The sequence below is a fragment of the Athalia rosae genome, chromosome 2 (assembly GCF_917208135.1).
Source record: "Athalia rosae chromosome 2, iyAthRosa1.1, whole genome shotgun sequence".
Classification (NCBI taxonomy): domain Eukaryota; kingdom Metazoa; phylum Arthropoda; class Insecta; order Hymenoptera; family Athaliidae; genus Athalia; species Athalia rosae.
Genome location: NC_064027.1, coordinates 20829685 through 20851133, shown reverse-complemented (window position 1 = coordinate 20851133; position 21449 = coordinate 20829685). Strand labels below are relative to the sequence as shown.

The 21449-nt window shown below is 37.5% G+C and overlaps 2 protein-coding genes across 2 annotated transcripts; one reads left to right on the top strand and one right to left on the bottom strand.

The window, feature by feature from the left end:
• Positions 1 to 158: 158 nt before the first annotated feature.
• LOC105689366 (2-oxoglutarate and iron-dependent oxygenase domain-containing protein 3-like) lies at positions 159 to 3426 on the top strand. The gene is made up of 5 exons (XM_012406330.3): positions 159 to 392; positions 666 to 1103; positions 1191 to 1344; positions 1424 to 1550; positions 1665 to 3426. The coding sequence occupies exons 1-5, from the start codon at positions 277 to 279 to the stop codon at positions 1808 to 1810; spliced, it is 981 nt and encodes a 326-aa protein (XP_012261753.2). The 5' UTR covers positions 159 to 276; the 3' UTR covers positions 1811 to 3426.
• LOC105689365 (fatty acid synthase) lies at positions 2586 to 16846 on the bottom strand. Its single transcript, XM_012406329.3, has 10 exons — positions 16487 to 16846; positions 11826 to 12037; positions 11275 to 11628; positions 8028 to 11182; positions 7497 to 7950; positions 7057 to 7420; positions 5487 to 6973; positions 4463 to 5400; positions 4150 to 4386; positions 2586 to 4026 (listed from the first exon to the last, which is right to left on the bottom strand). Exons 2-10 carry the CDS (start codon positions 11932 to 11934, stop codon positions 3925 to 3927), a joined length of 7200 nt encoding a protein of 2399 aa, XP_012261752.1. The 5' UTR covers positions 11935 to 12037; positions 16487 to 16846; the 3' UTR covers positions 2586 to 3924.
• Between the last annotated feature and the right edge of the window lie 4603 nt (positions 16847 to 21449).

Genomic DNA, 21449 nt, shown 5'->3' with positions numbered 1-21449 from the left:
AAATCAAACATCTCGACATAGCTCAACACTTGAATGAAAATGATTCACATTACCAACGAATTACAGAATTCGTTGACATTACATTCAACTATTTCACACGTAGATACATTGGTCATTTTTCATAAGATGCGAAAACTCAAGACTGGTTGCCTGTCATCAAGGAGACCGCTTGTTTGGGAGAGCGCGGAACGGTTGGTTTCATGTGAAATTAGTGGCGGAAGTTGAGACTGTTTACCAAGTTGCAATTTGCAGCTTTGATTTACAATTATTCTGATAATGACACAAGAAGTCAGAAAGGTCAAAAGGAGAGATGCGAAAAAGATTAAAACAGATGATGAACCAAAAGGTGTTAAACAAATTGTCAAAGGAGACGTCGACTCGAACGTCAAACCGTAAGTCATTCTTTCTAACGGTGTTTAATTTTTATAAAAGGAATTTGAAGTTCAATAATCCCGATGCTCTAGACACGGTATGCAAAGTAATATTCTTGAATTTTGACATTTTACTCAACAGTTGATTTATCCTACTTCTCCTAACCTATTCGTAAACGTCAAATAATGGCAAGTCTTAGCTGCCCCAATTCAAAGCGATCATCGGTGTGGGGCTTATTGAATTATCATCGTTCGCACGAGTTAGAATTATCAATGAAACATCGATTGTTGCAGTAAGTTTGGGCCGATCGTGACTTTTCCTTACCAGCGAGTTTGGTCACGTTGTATCTTGATACTTGGTGTGCTTTTTGTGGTCTGGTATAACAGTAAAAATGGCAAAGAGGTATCGTTAGCGCAACAGAAAGATGTGCTACTCAGTCGAAACCAAGTATTAAAATGCTCAGACGACTACAAAGCAGATGAAGATCAATTCCCGAACTGTACACCTCAGAAGTGTAGCCGTTTTGTTACTGACAAACTTGTATCTACTACAGAAATAGATGTACTATTAAGAATGGCAAAGGGTGGTTTTGCCTTCGGTGGATCTTCTGGAGGAGCTAGTATTTTCGATCTACACTCTGGAGCTCTTAGCAAAGGCTCAGGAATAGTGAATATACATACATTAAATGGAGCCAGAGATATATTCAATAATGTCGATCTCTCAATTTATAAGTATGAAGTGTTCTTGGCTGATATTTTGGCTATCCATATTTTTGAGTGACTATTTATCATGCTTACTATTGAACTTGATGTTCACAGAGCTGTGCGAATAAAGATACAGCATGCAGTTGCTCATAACTTTGGCATAGATGCTAATAGCATTTATCTGACTCATCCGACATTCTTTTCTCGACTGACTAGTGCTCCACCTAAAACTATTCACGATGAGTATTGGCATCCTCACATAGACAAGGTAATTTAATTTTATATCAATTGATGAGTCGATCAATTCAAAACTGATTTCAATTCAATTGAACTGTATTTTGATATAGGAAACATACAAATCCTTCTATTATACAACGCTTGTGTATCTAAACGATCATGGGAAAGATTTCACAGGTGGAAGATTTGTGTTCATTGATAATAATAATGTCAACATGACCGTGGAACCACGCAAAGGTCAGACTAATTACAAATACAATCTCTAACATACCATAAGTATCCGTATCATCAATTACTTTTCCTCGATCAGCGTATGATAAGTCTAAATTTTTAATTTTGTTCTTTTTCCAGGGCGTGTCTCGATTTTTACATCGGGAAGTGAAAACCTACATTCGGTCGAACGAGTGACTTCAGGAATGCGATATGCATTAACAGTATCTTTCACATGTAATCCAGAATATGCGATTTCTGATCCAGTTTCGAAGACTTTGACGTAGCTGGAAGTAGCAATTTACGAATAAGTCATCACTTTTTAAATATGAATAGTATTATTGGAACAAATAGACAATCTAATAAACGATTCAGAAACTGTTCCTCATCCCTTTAATAAAAAAAAAAAAGATGTTATTGGATCTCGCGTTTACATCATAGGTTTTTTCGGAACTTCCGTCAGAGATTTTCACAAGAATTAAAGGCTATAGTCTTTATAGATTCTTACGATTTTCGGGGCCAAAACTTAAATATTTTGGAAAACGTTTGAGCAACTGGTACTCATTGTATTTTGACCTCAGGAACACGAATCCATGGACTGAATTGAGCTCCAATTGAAACCAACCGAGATATCCCATTGTTTTGCAGGATCACTACTCAGGACATTTGATATATGTTACGAAGTCAGCATGGACTCGTCGAACAGAATCAGCGCCAAAATAATGACATCCCATTGCATCTCCTTACCTTCGATAGGAAGTGTTTCCACAACTAGAACTTAGAAGTCTAATATTATACATATATACGATATGACGGATGATTGATAACGCATGTCATCATGACTTTGTGCCCAGTATTTATCAGAATAATTGAAGTAATATTGTGACATTGAAATAAATGGACATCTTGTAAATTATATTGTAACGTTTTTAATGTAGTAATAGATATTTCAACGTATAAGATGTGAAATATTTAATTGACACGTTGTATACACGATGCAACGCCACGGTATGTAGCAACTGTGTGAAAATTTCATTAGAAAAAAAAAACAACTAATTCGAATTATGTTGAATAATTTATTTATTATACATACAGGTATTTTTTAAATATTTATATACAACTACACGGTACATACATTGTGCATTTTCTTTCTTCGAAAAATACTCCCCTTTCTCTCCCCAAATTAATTTTCATCGTTCCTGGTGCTTTTTGTTCTTTCATTTGACATTTTCGTTTAAACTTTTCTAAATCAGGACCATGCATAGATTTTATTATGTGCATACTTGTTAAAATTTTTTATTCTAATATCTATATTTTTTCATATTTGGTGCGTGACACGATCACAAAACAAAAGAATAATTATATTGAGGTAAATTTTAATTACCACAAAAGAATACAGTTTAGCAACATTTATTCTTTTCCCTAGAACCTTACGCTGCATATTTTAGCTGGAAAATATAAAAATGATATATTTACCTAATATAAACTAATGATGTGTCAGTTAGAAGGACATATTAAACGGCAGGAATTACACGAACCTTGATATATTATAAATCTTAATGCAAATGCCCTGAATAGGAATGATTTAATCAGACATTTATACTAGCAAAATAAATACACCCTTCCCATACAACTTGACAATAACAACTTTGTCCACTAAGAATTATTGAAAAATCGTATAGGAACTTTACACAAGCTCTTATCTATATTGTAATCAGTATCCCCTTAGCAAGGATTCGTCGGAACAGATCCAAATTTTATCGATATAATTGTTGAATTGGACCGCGAGACACTTTTCCTTCCACCACAGAATACTGCTAACTTCATATTGGAATTATACATATATGTACGTACGTATATAAAAGATCGTAATTTTACTGTGAATTGCAAGACTCGTCTGAAACTATTTGAAAAATCAGACGGGGAAAAAGTGTCTGTCGTACCGATATGAAAGTATTTTACAAGTTAAACTAGGTACTAAGTCGAATAGTAATGAGAAAATAAACGATATGATGATCAGGTAGAGACTCCAATAGAGAAGAGATTTTTTACAAAAGTATTATTCTCTAAGAGTAATTTTGCTCGTCGATTTTTTTTCCATCTATAACGCGATGACATATTCACGACGAGATTTCAAATGAAGAAAATGGAGAAGTAGAGAATAAAGCAACAGATATGAAGAATATCAATCAAGTTAGATTCTTGGAGTTTCTCCTTTAGGAATGCCTTATTTAATACTGAGTGATTCATTGAGGCTGAATATTGAGAGCTATTTGGTCACATCGATTTACATTATTATATCGAATCAGCCGCGTTCAAACGAATCACCCCATTTGTATTGTTTGAGAATCGAATGAGAGATGGGGTGTATAAATATAGATATATATATATATCGATGAATCTACAATCGTAAAATCTCAGCTATTTTCTTGACGCTATCTCCAGATAGGATACTTCTGTGATTTCCAGCGAGTTCGGTTATCGACACCTTCTGATTACAGATCTGCAATAAATGAATAAATGAATAAATAGAAAAAAATATGAATAAAAGATAGAAATAAATAGTATCGCTAATTTAACCATGGCTAAATTGTAATTTAGTAAATCATTGTTGAATTTTACTCACCTCTGATAGCCCGTAATCCTGTTCCAGTGTGACGAAATTGTCTTTTGCCTTAATGAGTGTGACGGGGCCATTGTATTTACTGGCAGGTTCGTATATATTTGCTGCTTCTAATTTTCTAAAGAATGAAACTGCTGCAATTTTGATATCCTCATCTTTGAATTGCGTGCTTCCGATGATTTCAATAAACTTGTCTAATTTTTGTTCCAATGTCTGATGGCTCTCCAGTTCAGCCGAAGCCTAGAAGTAACAATGATGAAATTTATGAAAATTTTAAAAAAGAGCTATAACAATTTTTCGATATAACTCTCGTCACCTTCACAAAGTTGATGTCAGATTTAAACTGCATAGCAAAGAAGGCCAGGGCCGGTTCCAGTCCATTATCGGCATTCGTCGTTTCGGAAGAGTTCACTTGTTTTGCAATTGCTTGACTATGAGACGTGATGTAGGCTGGCGAACCATCTAGGAGTGTGAGCACAACGCTCTCTCCTGCCGATTCCAATTGTAACGCCATTTCAAAAGCTACACAGGCACCGAACGAATAACCGACTATGGTGTACGGTCCCTTGCGTTGTACAGTTTTCATTTGTTTGATGTAGAATGCCGATAAGTCCATCAGAGATTTCAACGGAGCGTTCGAAGTGCACTGCAATCCCCAAACAGGACGATTTAGTTCGCTGGCAAGGCCTTTCATAGACGTAACTGCTCCCTCGATAGCGTGTATAACGAAAACAGGTGATCCAGTTTTTGATTTTGATTCCAGTTGGACCAGAGATTCTTTTGGCATAATATCCGTGCCGGAGAACTGGTATAATAATTTATCGGGTGCGTCTTCCGCTGCCCTGGTTGAAGCTGGTGCAGAACTAGTCGCCTCAGTAGTTTCTCCGGACTGGTTGGAGAACTCAATCAACTTTCCAAAAGTCAGACCTCGAATCTCCTGGGCGGATAGAACTAGATCGTAACCTCGCTCCAAGGTTTGTTTAATTTCTGTACCCATCAGAGAGTCCATTCCTAGATCCGCTAATGTGTTATTTGGGTTTACTGTCTTGACATCCTTGATTCCAAGAATGTTGCCGACTGCTTCTAACAGCCCAACTTGGTTAGCTGTATCTCCCGTTTTTCCTTTATCTGCAAGTACCATCGAACCCAGCACAGGATGTGGCTGTTGGAGGAACACATCCATCGTTGACAAACAGCTAGACATACGTTGGGGCAAGGTACCTCCAACTTCTGTGTCATTTCCACCCATGGTTTCTGTAGATTGAATGGGACGAGTAGGAAAGAGTTATGTTACTGTGACAATAGTACTAATTTTGATTAGATGAGAAATTTATAGTTACCTAGAATTAGACCGACATCTCCAATGGCACCCCACTGAATGGCGAGTCCGGGAAGTCCGCTGGCTTGCCTGTCTTCGACTATTCTCTCCATAGCGGAGTTAGCCAATCCATAATTGGCCTGTCCAACGTTTCCTCGTCCACAGGATATGGATGAAAATACTACGAAGTAGTCCAAAGCTGGGCATAATTTTTTTGAGGCAGTATCCAGGTGTTTAGTAGCATCAATTTTAGGTAGAGCTACCGTCTTGAAATCAGCTTCGGTTAAATTTTCGATCAGAGCATCTCTGAGAACTGCAGCCAAGTTGAATATACCACCAACTGGTGCGAGCTTTTGTGTTTCCTTTATCAATTTTTCTGCTCCGCTCAGCGTAGTAGCATCCGTTGTAGAAATAGTGATGTTCACCCCCGTTTCACGCCAGCGACGTATGCAAAGAGCTTGATATCCTGTTCTGATTCCTGAACGAGAGGTGAGCACAAGATGTTTTGCCCCACGGGTGATCATCCAGTTTGCCAGTTCTAAACCAAAACCTCCCAAGCCTCCGACAAGGACGTAAGACTTATCCGGGTTCATATAAGTTCGTGGAATTGCAGCTACAGTCTTTTGAACGGGTTGAACAACCTTCTTTGGCTCCTCATCGCGTATTTTCAATAAAACTTTACCAATGTGTTTTCCCGTAGCCATATATCTGAATCCTTGTTCGATTTGTTGTTCGGAGAAGACCGTAGATGGAAGAGGTCGTACGGCTCCGTTCTTAATACCCTCACTGACTAGTTTAACGACCTCTCTTTTTTCGAACGAATCAGTGTCGAATAAAGCATCCAATAAAATTCCATGGAAACTGGTATTTTTTAGGAAAAATGACATTCCGAGACCAGTATTTTTCGAAAGATCGTATTTTCCAATTTCTAAGAATCTGCCATGCTTAGCCAAGCACCTTACACTGGCTTGCAGTTTTTCTTCGGCTAGAGAATTCAGGACCAGATCAACACCTCGTCCATTGGTCTCGGAGAGGACGAGTTGTTCGAAACTGGTGTCCCGCGAGTTGCCGATATTCCTATCAGTCAATTGTGGGAACGTCTTTTTCAAGAAATCACGTTTCTCCTGAGATCCTACTGTTGTAAAAACCCTGCAGCCGGCGTGCAAAGCGATCGAAATACTCGCCTGACCTACGCCTCCAGTTCCGGCATGAATCAGAACGCTTTCACCGGGACGCATGCGACCACGCACGACCAGAGCATAGTAACTGGTAGCGTAGACAACGGGGATTGTCGCAGCTTCCTCCAGAGTCCATTTTTCGGGGACTTCCCACATAAATCCTGGATCAGCTAGTACGGTAGTTGCCAAACCACGAGCCGCGATCATTCCCATGACTCGTTGTCCCTTGGAATTTCTACCAGCGAATTCAAGACCAAGAATACAATCCTGACCGGCCAAATCACCGGGAAGTGCATCTGCTGTCAATTTACCAGTTGCGAGCATTATGTCTCTGAAATGTAGAGATGATTTCGATTATTGTATGCTGAGTTTTTTTTTCCATCGAACAACTAATGGCACGTGTTAAAAATATACCTGAAGTTCAAAGGTGCATAATAAACGTTGCAGAATTCGTTATCGGGATATTTTTCTGGCTGATAATAGCTGAGGGGACCTTCGATCCATCGCAAACTGCTCAAATCACCTCTAACAAGTGTATTGATATATGCGTGTTCCACCTGGAGCGAAGAACTATCATTTTGTTGGTCGAGACGCAAGTGTCGGAAGCTTCCCCACTGCCCTCCTTTCAGAACGTTGGCAACGAGATCCTTGGATAATTGATTTGCATAGAATGCATTTTTCAAAGAAAATTCGGCGGCTTTTTCATCTTGGACGAACACGTATCGCGCGTTACTTCCTCCAGCCTCAGCCCTAAGGCATGTCATTAGACCAACGATACCTAGTAACACAATTGTCGGTTACCGATTATTTGAAACACCGCCAAAAAACAAAATAACAGTAAAAAGCTCACATACCAAGTAATTTTTCGCCCTGTCCAACGATGAGAACCTTTTGCCCTTCGGTTTCAGATTTAGCAAGAGCAGCTTTGACGGCTTCCACCCATTCAAAGTTTTTCTCGGTTATTTTGATGACAATCGGTTCTTTGGATTCTTCAACTTTTTTTAGCAGTACATAACTTTTTCCAAGAGTTAGTTGTTTGGCTACAAAAACTAGCCCACTGTCTTGCAAGACACTTGCGTCAACCTTTCCAGTTTCTTCCAATATTATAAAACCACCTGGTTTAAGTGCAGCAGCAGAATTCTTTAGAACTGCTGAATTCTTGTTCGAAAGTATGTCCGCTGCAACCACCAAGTGTAAATCTTGGCCTACTGGAGTGGAGCAGGCATCACGAGCGACGCATTTTGTATTCCATTGTTCTAGGACAGTGTTGTAACTGTCTGGAGAAGTTGAAATCACTTGTAAATCAACCTGAAACAGATTTATTGGGAAAGTTGATGACTACTGTTTGCATTGACCTATAAGCCAGGAGAATTCATCATACTTACAGTCAGCATCGGCTCAGACGTCAGAACCTCCAGAACTGATGGGACTAGCAAGGCTTCCGCAGACCGATCGCCAGCGACTTCCACAACTTTGATCTTGATGCCTCCGAGATTTTCTCGAGCAACTTGTAAGAGAACAGTAAGAGCATATTGCTTCGATTTATCCGCATCTTCAACTACGGATTGAGTATTTTCGTAAGGTACAAAAGTGTATCGTTCATGTTTTGGCAGAGCTTGAGTTTGCTGCTTCCTGGGAGCAAGAGATGCTTTCATTCCGCGTAGTTCAATCCCACCAGATTTTATCACATCGAGATTGGGGTAGGAATAAACAGGCAATCCTTCTTTCTCCTTGAGTGCAGCTGTCAGTTCTTTGTGCATTATGGGATTAATTACAGCTCTCTGAAGGCGAGTTGGAAGGTAAAGGTCTCTAGTATCCTTGCCCAAAATGCTGAATTGTAGCATAGTATCGATGTAAGACACCCAGTTATTATCCCAGAAAAGTTGACCAGCAACTCCTTTATTGTCTGATGATTTGATTCCACGGAAAATACCATCGTAATCGTACCCTCTTAATCTGAGATCTTTGTACACATCGCTAGTGTTGAGTTCAAGTAGTTCGGCATTGCATTTTGATACAGGAACCGGAAGGTTCAGTTGCTGTTTCTCTACGTTTTCTGGGAGGCTTATTCTCCCAGAAACTGCAACTGATCCAGCTTCGCAGATCTCGAACTCACCAGTACCGTCGAATATATTTACTAAGAATTTGACAGAGCCTTCTTTTGGCATTATCGTTGCCCTGTGGAACTGAACATCCTCCAAGATAACGGGCATCTTTTCGAAATCATTGCCCTGAAGTTTGGCAAAAGTCTTCCAGACCAAAGTCAAGTAACCAGTAGCTGGGAACAAAATTCTTCCATCTATCGTGTGACCTGACAGATAGGCATCGTTTTCCTTGGACAAATCAACTTCGATCACGCTCTCTCCGGTGCGTGCTCCTTTTCCAGAAAAATCGGCGACGCTCCATTCAATGGAATGATCCCACTGTATAAGCGAGTTAATCATGGGAGTGCCACGACCCACAGGATAATTAATTGTAGGATAAAATTTGGCAAGTTTTGGTTGTGCACCGGCATTGTAAAGTTTTCCAATGTTGTTGAGGAAGAAATTTAGATTATTGGAATGCCCTCGTTTGTGGAGCCCAATATTGGTCACAGTTGATTTCAAAGATCTGCGTAAAATAGCTTGAAGCAGACAATGAGGAGCTATTTCAATGGTGATTGCATTTTCAGGAGCATACGCAAGAGCTTCTTGGAACAAAACTGGGGACAAAAGATTGTTGACGTGATAAGCAGGCGAGCTAAGCTGTGCGACCGGAGTTCCCCAAGCTGCTTCAGGAATTGAACTAGATATCCACCTTGAACTTCTTTGTTTAGGATTTGGAATTATCTTCTCTAGAGAAGCGCGAAGTTTTGGTCCAGCGGAGGCTATATATTTACTATGGAAAGCACAGCCTGAACTGTTAACGATCTTTGCAAAAATGTCCTCTTCCTTCAACTGAGCAACGAATTTTTTGATCGAGTCAACAGGTCCAGATACCGTGACAGAGTCTGCAGAGTTGTGACAGGCTGGGGAAATTTCCTTCGGACAGCGTTTTTTTGTCTCCTCCCAACTCAGGCCAACAGCTGCCATCGCACCTTCCGGCAGTGCGGATTCCTGGATCGATTTTCCTCGCCAATAAGCGGCCAGTACCGTTTGTTCCGGTGTGAAAGTTCCATCTGCGTAAGCACATCCTAATTCTCCAACTGAATGACCAACGATTCCATCCGGGTGGATGCCAATCGAGGTGAGAACATCGACGAGGGCAACTTGAATAGCAGCTATTGCTACAAACGCGTTTAGAACGTTGTCGAAAGTTTCCTCAGTCCCATTTTGGATCAAATCCATCAGATCTACGCCTTCCGGACTAAGAGCGTCCGCGCAACGTCTCATAGACCGCGCAAAAGTATCGATTTTAAATAATTCTTTGCCCATTCCAGGCCACTGTGAACCCATTCCAGAGAACACGTACCAGATAGGGCGTTTGTCATTTATGTACTCTTCAACTTCACGAATATTTTCATCGCCAAGTACTTGGAAACCACGGTATCCATGTCCGGGAATATTGACAGTATGTAAATCTTGAACCAGGGCGATGAATTCGTCATCATTTCCGTGTTCTTTCACTTTATCCAGGAAGGAAGAAACAGCTTCTTGTGTTCGTCCAGAGACAGCGACAATTTTGGGTAGTTTAACATCTAACACAGGTGAAAGTTTCGGTTTTGGATTACTACGGAGAACGATGTGAGCATTGGCGCCACCGAATCCAAAAGAATTGACAGCGACGAGACCACCATTCCAAGGTGTGGCTTTGTCAACGACTTTCAATCTCCCGTCACTCAAAGCAGGTATATCTAAGTTTGGGCTGTTGAAGTGCAAGTTTCCTGGAATGATTCCTGTCTCCATACCGATCAGAACCTTGGCAATGGAGCACAAGCCACTAGCAGGTTCGGAATGTCCCATGTTAGATTTTACGGAACCAATAAGTAGGGGTGTTGTACGATTTTTGCAAAAAAGATCGGCAATAGAATTCACTTCTTGTGGGTCTCCAACTTTGGTTCCGGTTCCATGTGCCTCGACGTACGCAACATCAGCTGGGTTGATCCCTGACTCTTCGTAGACTTCTCTCATTAATTTATTCTGCATTGCGCCACTGGGAAATGTGATACCTTGTTCCTTGTTGCCGTCTGTATTTGTTTTGGAGTTAACAACAGTGGCATATACTCTTCTAGAACTTGCTGATTTTTGCAGAAATATAACAACGGCTGCCTCAGATCTCACATATCCATTTCCAGCAGCATCGAAGGCCTTGCACATACCCTCTGGCGACAACATGTTAAGTCTGTGAAACTGTAGCGAGCTGGTTGGTTTTAAAACTAGATTAACTCCTCCAACAATAGCTGCGTCACACTGTCCGGTACGCATAGCTACCACAGCCTGATTAAACGCATATAATGACGATGAGCACGCCGTGTCTACCGCAAAACTAGGTCCAGTAAGATCAAACGTGTAAGAGATTCTGTTTGGAAACATGGCACGACAGCATCCCGTCAGTCCATATCCTATAATGAAAAATGTAACATCATTGAATCGTCGAAATTCCTCAGGGAATGGTCTCACATCAAAGGTTTCTGGGGAACAAAAAAGTACGGACCGTTAACTAGATCAGGATCAGCCGTCCAAAATTCGTCGGATTCTGAGTCGGAAACACCTATAAACACCCCAGTTTTTGTTCCTCTTATTTCCGAAGGGTTTATCCCAGCATCTACTATAGCTTCGTGTGTCAACTCCAACAGGATTCTAAGTTGTGGATCCATAACATCTGCCTGTTTGGCATGGACTCCAAAAAATGTTGCGTCAAATGATTTGAGATCTTTGAGTTTTCCGGTCCTAGTTGGAAGCCCGTGTAATCCTGATGGCCACCTTCGTTCGTCATCGGTGACCAAATCAATTCCATCGAATAACTGCTGTTTGAATTCTTCGATATTTGATGACTCAGGTAATCGACCTATGACAACAAAAATATATCATTCTTATCAATCCGATCGATTACAATAAAATACAATCTAGATTCTATACAATCTAGACAAATAGAATACAGTCTAGACGCAATATATAGAATCATTTTTGATCCGAATAGATTGATTAAAAGGGGATTTTTGTTGATATGAAGTTACGTTATGTATATTAAGTAATATACAATACCTGAAAAACCGGTGATAACGATGTCCTCGTCGAGAGTATAGCCTGCTCCATTAGTCACGACTGATTCTCGTACTACCGGGCTGTTAACGGATTCGAATCTTGCAGGCATTTTGAAGGCGGGTCTGCGTTCTTTATTTATTCAATTTCAAATTCAATTTAAATCGATATCGTACGGGGGTTTTATTGGACAAGCAAGCCTCGTGGACAGTAGGCTGTAACCGAAGAAAATAAAAAAATTTTTACAAGTTAATTTCGTATGTAATATCAATTTTACCGAATATTTATGTACGGTAAGAGAAATTGAACGTGATAGGATTGGGGATGAAAAAAATGACAGAGAATTCGTTGTTCAACAATACGCATAATACGCTGTACCACCTACATAAATATTACAATACCAACAATTAACCGTTACGATGTGCGTTCCATTCTCAAATACCCCCATCTCTACTGAGGATCAATTACTGTCAAGAATTGACACTATAAGCGTTAACATTTGTAGCTGTGACTATGGTCATTGGTCAATAGTTCATTAAGTTATCTCAATTGAAAGCATGAAGCAATTTTCCAATTATTGGTCGCCCGAGCCATCGTTATAATTCTCGTTTGAACCCACGAACGGCGATCTGACCTCGCGATCAAATGTCATAGTTGAGTTAGCAAAATCTAATCGATATAATATATCCGAGTACAAAATTAGATATTATAACTATGTATTGCATAAAAATGAATAAAAAAACAAGTTCAAGTTCAACTTTGCATGCAATAATTTTCCATCGACTATATATTATTTGGAAAAGAGAAAAAAAAAAAAGCAAAAACCAAAGTCAAACAATTATCTCACAATCAGTGGTACTCATTATCATTATAATTGTGAAATATTCCCAAGTGCAATTATACATGTTTATAGTATGTATGGAAAAAAATACAATCGAATTTTACATTCAACAGTCAGTGTCACATTGCCCTGTAATAACATTGACCCACACCGCGCACTGATAATCAGCGAAAAAGAGTACTGTACGGTAAAAAAGGAGGAAGTTTCTTATCTTAGAAAATAAAAACGAAACAAACAAAGCATTACATATAATACGCGTCGAAGACTAAATAAGAAATTTTAAGATCTGTATCGCACTTTTATTCGTTTAATGATATCATTATTATCATTGTTTTCGATATACCAGACGTACTAAAAATGACGGGCCATAATTAGGGGATGATTACTATTATAATGCTGATTTTTTGTTTGTTCGTTCGTAATAATAATATACTAAGCTATTGCAGCGTTGCGTTATGAAGTAAGAGAAGTGCATTTTTTTTTTTGCTTTTTTTTTTTGTTACAAAATTGCTGATGCATCTGAATTTTCGAAGGAATAACGTAATCGCGCATACGCATATGTGTACGGGCGTGTATGTCTCCTTGCATAATTATTATCATTATTATTTTTTTCCTTCCAAGATTCTCGATTTATTTTCATTTTCAAACTATACCGTGATGATGCTACAGTGTCCAAGCACGATATTGTCACTATATTGTTAAGATTTGCAATTTTCCAAAGAAGAGGTGAAAGGAAGAAAGAAAATAGATCCGAATAAACCTTAGGAATAACGCCGTGAATTATAGCTAATTGCAAATACGTTGCTGGCTGTCTGTCAATTACAACATACTTCTAATTACACGCACCAAATTTACGTGTGCACGAATATGGTAAGCGCGCGATTACCTTCGGAATAAGCAAATTTTTTTTTTATTTATAAATCACGATTGTTTTGTGTTTTTCGTTTATTTTATTCATTTATTTTAATTTTTTTTATTCGCGATTATTTTTTTTTCCTCCCTCTCTCTCTCTTAACGCAAATGAACACTTTGAACAAGCGCGCGATAAATTTATATAATAACCGAGAGATCATCGATCATCCTTTATTTTCCGTGTGCGTTATTTATCAAATTTCGTTTTTATCAGGAGCGTTGTTTCTTCGGTTTAACTCTGACAATGAATCAATTCCATAAAGTGTATGCGGTACGACGATAATATCATCTGGACTATATTTATACCTATCAATCATGGTGCGAGACATTTGGATTGTCAAAAGTAGAAAAGGAATAAAAAACAAAAAAAAACCCCAGCATCGAATATATTTGCGATTGTGTCGAACTGACCGTCCAATCGGAACAAGATGATAAAATATCAGAGATAAAAAACTGCTCATTACGTCATTATTAATTATTTAATTTATTGTATAAATTTAATTGCTTTTTTTTTTTGACGCAAGTAAAGATGATTACACAATCCATCGATAAAGTTGAAAATGTATACTCGTCGGTTTATGCGATGGGTATGATTTTGATCTCTCTTTTTCTTATTCTTTTTTTTTTTTATATGCATAGGTATGTTATACGGTGATCTATTTACGATTCATGAGTTCGATATTCACATTTTAGGTAATTTTCATAAATATAAAAATATTAATATCATAAATTTAGTATTAAAAAGAAAAAGGAGATATCTTAAGAAAAAAGATTCTAAATTCTAAATTTCAATTAGTTTGTAAATGTAACATAGGTAATATCACAGGTATATTGAATATGGTAATACATGTCGCTATTACATATGCATTCTATACTGCATCGAAATGATAGGCAACTGTAGATTAGAAAAAAAGGTCAACGAGTTTTTAATATTATTCGTGTCCGTATATGAATTCATTGTCAAATTCCAAGGTATGTTTGATAAGAATCTTTTTAGCGACATTTATGAATTTGACGCGATATTCAGATGAAATATTTCGCTATACTCTGTGATGTATCTATGTAAATAAAAAAGAAAAGAAAAAAAAAATAGACAAAAAAGAACGTTGTGAAATTTTTTAATCGCGCCGCGCGTTTGTTTGAAAATGTTTAATAGTTTCGTACACGTCATAAGTTTGGAAGTTTAGATCTTTGATTATGCCAGTTTCTTAGCAAGATTTTTTTATCGTCCTGAATTATTATCATTTTTCTAAGATCGGAAATAAAAATCATAATGATTTGAATACTACATAAATAAATTCTGATAAAAAAAAAAAAAAGTAGGAATCAAACTACACAAAGAAAAAAGCAAAAGAAAAAAATAAAAATCAAATTTGCATCTGCGTCAAAATAAACGTAGGAAAAAAGTGAAAGACGACAAAAAAAAATGTGAGAAAAAGGAAGATGCGTAGTAAAAAATACAGCGATTCTTTTTTTTTTTTTTATTTTTTATTGGAATTTTTTTTTCTTACCGAAGTTAGCGCACGTGTGTAAATTATTTATACATTCTCACGTATAATATCGTACACATTTCAATATGCAAGTATGTATAAATTACGCATCTTAAGTCGTATATAATATCCAAGAAGGCATAATTTTGTGACGCAAGCATAATTATAATCCCTGCAAGAAGGGTAAAATCGCGAAATGTTTGAATTAAACGAAATAAACGACGCAAAAAAAAAAAAAGAGTTAGAAAAAATTATTTGATCAGACGAAGAAGCCAAAACAAGATAGATGCGAAATAGGATGCTAAAAAAAAAAAAAAAAATAATAAATAAAGAACAATTAGAAAATAAATGAATGAATACACGAAGCATCGGTAAAACAGTTTACATCAGAACCAAGAGACTCTGGCAAGTAGTAAAAGCCAGCATATAATCAAACTTCAAAGTGAGCCAGCAAGTAGAAACTGCATAGACGTGTTCAGACATTTATAATCAGTGTACGTATTCGCCTGAAATGAATGTCAAACTTGATAACTTGAATAACTTGATGAAACTAAGTAAAGGTTAAGATATTATTTCTCATTCTTGAAGGAAGCAGAACCTAATCTCAAAATGAAACACAATATCTAGTTTCAACCGCAATCCCGTTCCGATTACGGTAAAGTTTTATTTTGCTATTGTTTTCCTCTTTTCGATACAATTTCGTTCGCTTATAATTTATATAAAATTACACAAATCGGCTCGTAACTTCATACGAGTCAAGTTCTCGAAATGTTGAGCGAAAATAACCTCGACAGAAACCGATCGGAATTGCCTACATTAAATCGTGTTTTTAAAAATAATTATTATCGGCGAATATTCCCATAAGCGTTTCCTTTCTCACTATTCTGACGAACATTTTTATTCTTTTATTTCGACACTTTTTTACGGTATTTCCTATAGGTGTGACTCATGAGTTCGCAACTGACGCTAAATATCACGCGCGACATGTGTAATTTAGACAGGTATTTATACATCGTATATGTATGTGGATTTTCGCATTGTAAGTATATATTTGGGTGATTCGGGTAATTTTGCAAAATCAAAGGTAACTAAAAACACTCTCGACAAAATAAATAAGGTCTGTAAACGATGAAATGATTTAGGATGGAATGTAATTTAAAACCGCTGTAGCCCAGCCTATACCGTGAATCAAGTTGCGAAAAAAACTTCAGAAGTGTAACAATAACGGTGAATGATTTAGCGGACTTATGAGTTACAATTCATACTTAGAAGGTTCGACATTTTGAGTCGGATAGTAGAATTATCGACCTACGGGGTGTTGCGAATTTTACGAATGATTCAATACAGAATAAGGGATGAAGTTTGCGAAATAAAAATAGCAATGACTTCGTAAGAATACAGTCGATTGACAACTCACTCACCAAACAAGTCGAATATAATCCAGATTCAGATATCGTGTCAAAATCGTAGTTGGAAAATATATATAATAAATTTTTTCATATATACTTTCCGTGCTCGCGTTTTAATATTTATATAAAAAATAAATATATATTTATTGTCGCAGCGTCGCGTATTTTCAACGAAATCAATTCTTCGTCGCACTAGCAAACTTAAAAATTACAATAATAATGATACGGCGATAATTATACCATATGAATGTCCGTTTAACGTAGTTTCGATAATTTATTTAAACAAATTATTTCTTAAAACTTGGAACGTATTAATCTACAACTTTTTCAATACCTCACACGAGCGACCCGGCGCCTCGGTAAGGACTAGCTAACGTCTTTTCCGCGGGGATGGCTTTATTATTGAATTGGGCCCGGCCTGTGGTCTGACATCAGACCATGTGATGCCGGCCAATGAGAAGGCTTTAAAAAGTACGCATGCGTCAGCTGATGCTGGCTGGCAAGTTCGAGGATCATCACCACCATCATCATCATCATCATCATCATCATCATCATCATCAACGTCGTCGTCGCGATCCGTCGCGATCATCATCACCACCATCATCATCATCGTCGTCGGCGTCGCCATGACATCGCCATCGTCGGTAGCGCGTCATACGACGATATCCGGATAACTCTGGTCTAGTTCGTCTTGCTCGGCAAATCTATACCGCTAGGATTCCACCGACGGACGGACGGACTTACCAAGCAGGATTTTCAAATCGAACGACCACCACCGAATCGCCCGATCGATTTTCGAAGAGCAGGGCATGCACCGGTCACGTGCCAAAAGATTTTTGCGACCCGAGATTATCCCCTATCTCTCTCTCTCTCCTCTCTTTTCTAATTTTTCTCTCCTCCTCCTCGGCTAACACGCATCGTTATCAGTTATTGCTTCGATACGCCGATGCTCCGATCCTTTTTCGCGTAACATGCGTGTGTATTGATGGAAATTTGCTGTACTATCGTTCGCACGGGCGGCACGTGATCGATAGATGAATTAATAGCGTACAGCAAAATTTGTAACGGATACCATCGCGCAACGTCAAATGGCGTGATTCTAAATTGTACACGTATATACACACACCCAACGGAGAACGTGTATAACGCACGATTCTGCAACGGATTATATTTTTACTCATTCCATTTTTCTTATTTTAATCAGTTACATCCGATAAACTGCAGTATATCAATCGTTGCGTATGTCTGTACAGGCGATAATTATCTGCATACAATATTAATTATCGAAGAATTTTCAGTAAAACATATCATACGATATATCGCTGAGTGTCAAGGAATTAACACGGGGATGAATGTTGAGCAACTACGATAATGGAAAAAAGAATTCGCAGCACCCTGCGCCGATGAACCGCAAAATAACTTCACCAGTTATCAGATCCCCGTCTCTACCAGATGCCAAGTTTCGTCTACGATAATTCTTCCGAGCAGTAAAATATCGCAAATTTCCAACGAATCGAAAAATAAAAAAATAAAATAAAATAAAATAAAGACAAAACTGCAACGAATAAGATTCACCTGCGAGAATTTCTCCGTCGACAGAGAGAAAATAAATGCAGTTTGCGATAATAGAAGATTTCAGCCTGCCTCTATAGTTCGTCCTCTTTTTATTTTTATATATTTTTTTTTTCTTCTTTCGCTAACGGTCAACGTGGAACAACTCCAGTTTTGTTAGCCGTTGAGAGCTACCGCGTGTGCGTCATTCGGCGTTAGTAAATCCGCCGGTACAGGTGCACTTGGTTAGAAATTTGATCGGATCGTAGAGGTCTATAATACGTTACACGTATGCGGCGAGTGCGGTGAGAAAGACTAGGGGAAATGCTATTTGGAAATTTTCACGTAGCCCCGCTGATTTTCTTCATTCCGTCGAGGAGTAGATAGATATATATATATATATATATATATACATAATGTGCAACTATATTAGAGCTACGAACACACCGTGCAGGCGGCATACGTCTGTAGCCTTTTCTTTATCGATCAGCTATCGAAGCCCTATTCGTGCAATTCCGTGTATCTGTTACACACCTATACGTGCGGGTATAATTCACTTAATGTCCCGAAGCCGAATCCGGCCTGCCGTCACAATTATATTTTACGTGTACACCTAATTGCATCACACTTCCGATCGTCAACCCCTTAACGTGTACTTAATTAAAACGTCCCTGAAGATTCGGATTCGCTAACGGCGCTATAGCGATACGCGCATAGTTATATATACGTATAGGAATCCCTATGTAAGTAGTACGTAGAACGTTGCACGAAATATTTCTTCGGTATAAAGAAAAAAGAGAAAAAAAAAACCTAATGATCGGAGATTGTTATTAGTATGAAGTCTCGTGTGTATGTAATTATAGTTACATAATCCTGATCGTCGTGTAATAACTGTATAATGTAACGAGAATACCATAGATACTTTGTACAGGTATATGATACAATGTGGACTATATGTATATATATATATTTTTTTTTTTTTCATTTTCATAAAGCAAAAAAAGGAAATGATCTTCATTCCGTTATACCTGAAATTTTTATAAATGCGTTGTTAATAATGAATGATACTTATAATAATACTGAAAATGTGAATTATGTAATAACAAGAAACAAAACAAAAACAACAACACGTAATAACGATGCATTATGAATTTGTACGTATGATTTATTTTATTTTTTTTTTTTTTTTTAGTTTCGTTTATTTCTCAATCTCGATTAACGCGTGAATAGTTGATTTTTTATAAAAACGAAATAAATTTATTTTAACTAAATGCATCGTCGCAATCGATCAACCATGAATATATATACATTATACATTTAAACTTGAATCGAGGCGCAATGTAGCGCAGGACTTACTCATTATACTAGTGGTTAGTGAATATTATAATTAGAACGACATGAGTATATAAATTTACCTTGCTGCCGTACGCTCTTTCAATTAATTTTCATTCACTGTCGGGGAGTGACGTTTATTTCTTTATACGACCACGTGTCAAACCGTTCCAATTACGAAAATGTGAATTCACCTAGATCAGTTCGAGGTTCTAATTACAACGGGAACGGGAAGTCGCACGATTTTTTCTTGATTTTTAAGAAATTGTTTTTGTTTATATTTTGACTGCATCTTCGCGAGGCATTTTCAGCGTTAGACATTTACATCATTAATCGGAAATTTTGGGAAGGGATCTCGGATAGCGAATGAAATCTGAGATAATTATTTTCACTGTTTTTTTTTTTTTTTTTTTTCAATACAAGCTTTTTGAGGCACAACTGCCCATTGGTCTGTTCATTTCGTGATTTGATGGAGATTTGAGGGGCTGATGGGCCGAAAATTTCCTCAGCCAAAACCAAGATGGCGTCTCGTACGTGCTCGCATCTTTTTACGACTGCAGATTGTGAACTTTGCAAATCGCAATCGGACAGTAACAAATTCATGCGGTTGATTATATGATAACGCATGCGGTCAGCGATCAACAAGCGGCCTACCTGAATTAATCGTATAATTAATATAGTATAATACTTACGTCGCATGTATACGTATAGGATTATTGTTCTTTTTTTTCCTCGTTAACGCCTGGCAACGTTTTAATCTCATTTACGCACGACCGTATAGTTGAGTTTTTCTTCTCTAATTTTTTTATACTTCACCTTTTTTCTAACAATAAGATCGCGGAAGCTGCGGTGCAGTGGTTTGCAAATTACTGGTGATGCTAGGAGCGTGCGGCAGCATTATTGCGCAGCCATATAGTATCATTGCCGCATACGAATGTCACGCGAAAGGCTGCTGAACTTTTCTAAGTTTGTCGATTCAATTGACGATCAAATCGTGTACAGATTTCTTATACAGTATACATCCACGTTTATGGTTCGATGTGATAATTTTTTCTTTCATTTTTTCTTTCGTTTTTTCATTCTATTTCACATATACTGATCAACTTCATCAGCAACGAACCTCACACTAATTATTTTCGATTATTAAATAATCTGACGAGCGAAATATGGTTATTACAATGTATTGTTGTTTGTACGTGAAATAATCCGATAATATTCAATAATTGTATAGGGTGTCCGAACGGGGGACGTTAAAACGAAAAAAAAAAAAATCGTCTCGATCCAAAATAAAAGATGGCGGTTTTGTTTGAATGGAAACCTGACTCTCTTTTTATTCACCAAAAAAATTTTCGAATCGAAATGGACATAATTCGCGGGAAAAACTGAATTCAACTTCATCAAGCGAACAATTTTTGGTGCGCGTGTACGCATGGAACACTCACAAGGATTAGGTTAGGTAAGGAAATTAATTATACGTGTTTGACAATTAACAAAGAATTAATGAATGAATATAAACCTTTAAAAATTTTCACAAACCAATAAGTATCCGTACGTGTATTGATGTACGATGATGCTGTTACAGGATGTACGAGTTAAGTTATATGTATACAATTTAAATTTACCCGCAAGATTAAACGTTCGATTATTCGGTAAAAATTTTTTAAACTTGGCAAAATGTTTGACACCTTATATACTTCTATAGATAGAACTACCGTGTAGCAGCTACTGACCTTTCCTTAATTTCCATCCTTTTATTTTACATTTTATACGTTTTTACTTGATTTTTTTTTTTTTTTTCATTTGTTTTGGTTTTCTTTTTCTCTTCGTTTTCATGTCATCCGCGTTGACGAGCCAATCGCGTCATTATAATGTACAATTTCGGACTTTCTTGAAGAACTTCATATTCATGCACATATAGAAGCAAGTAACACACATCATATTTTGCGCTTATTAAAGTCTTACGAGTTACGGGCATCGAAAAAATATCGGCAACACTAGAAAATATCATGAAGCTGGTGACGTACACTTAGAATGAATAAAAAATAAACAAAAATAAAACTAAAACTAAGACTAACAAGATGACCTTGAAATG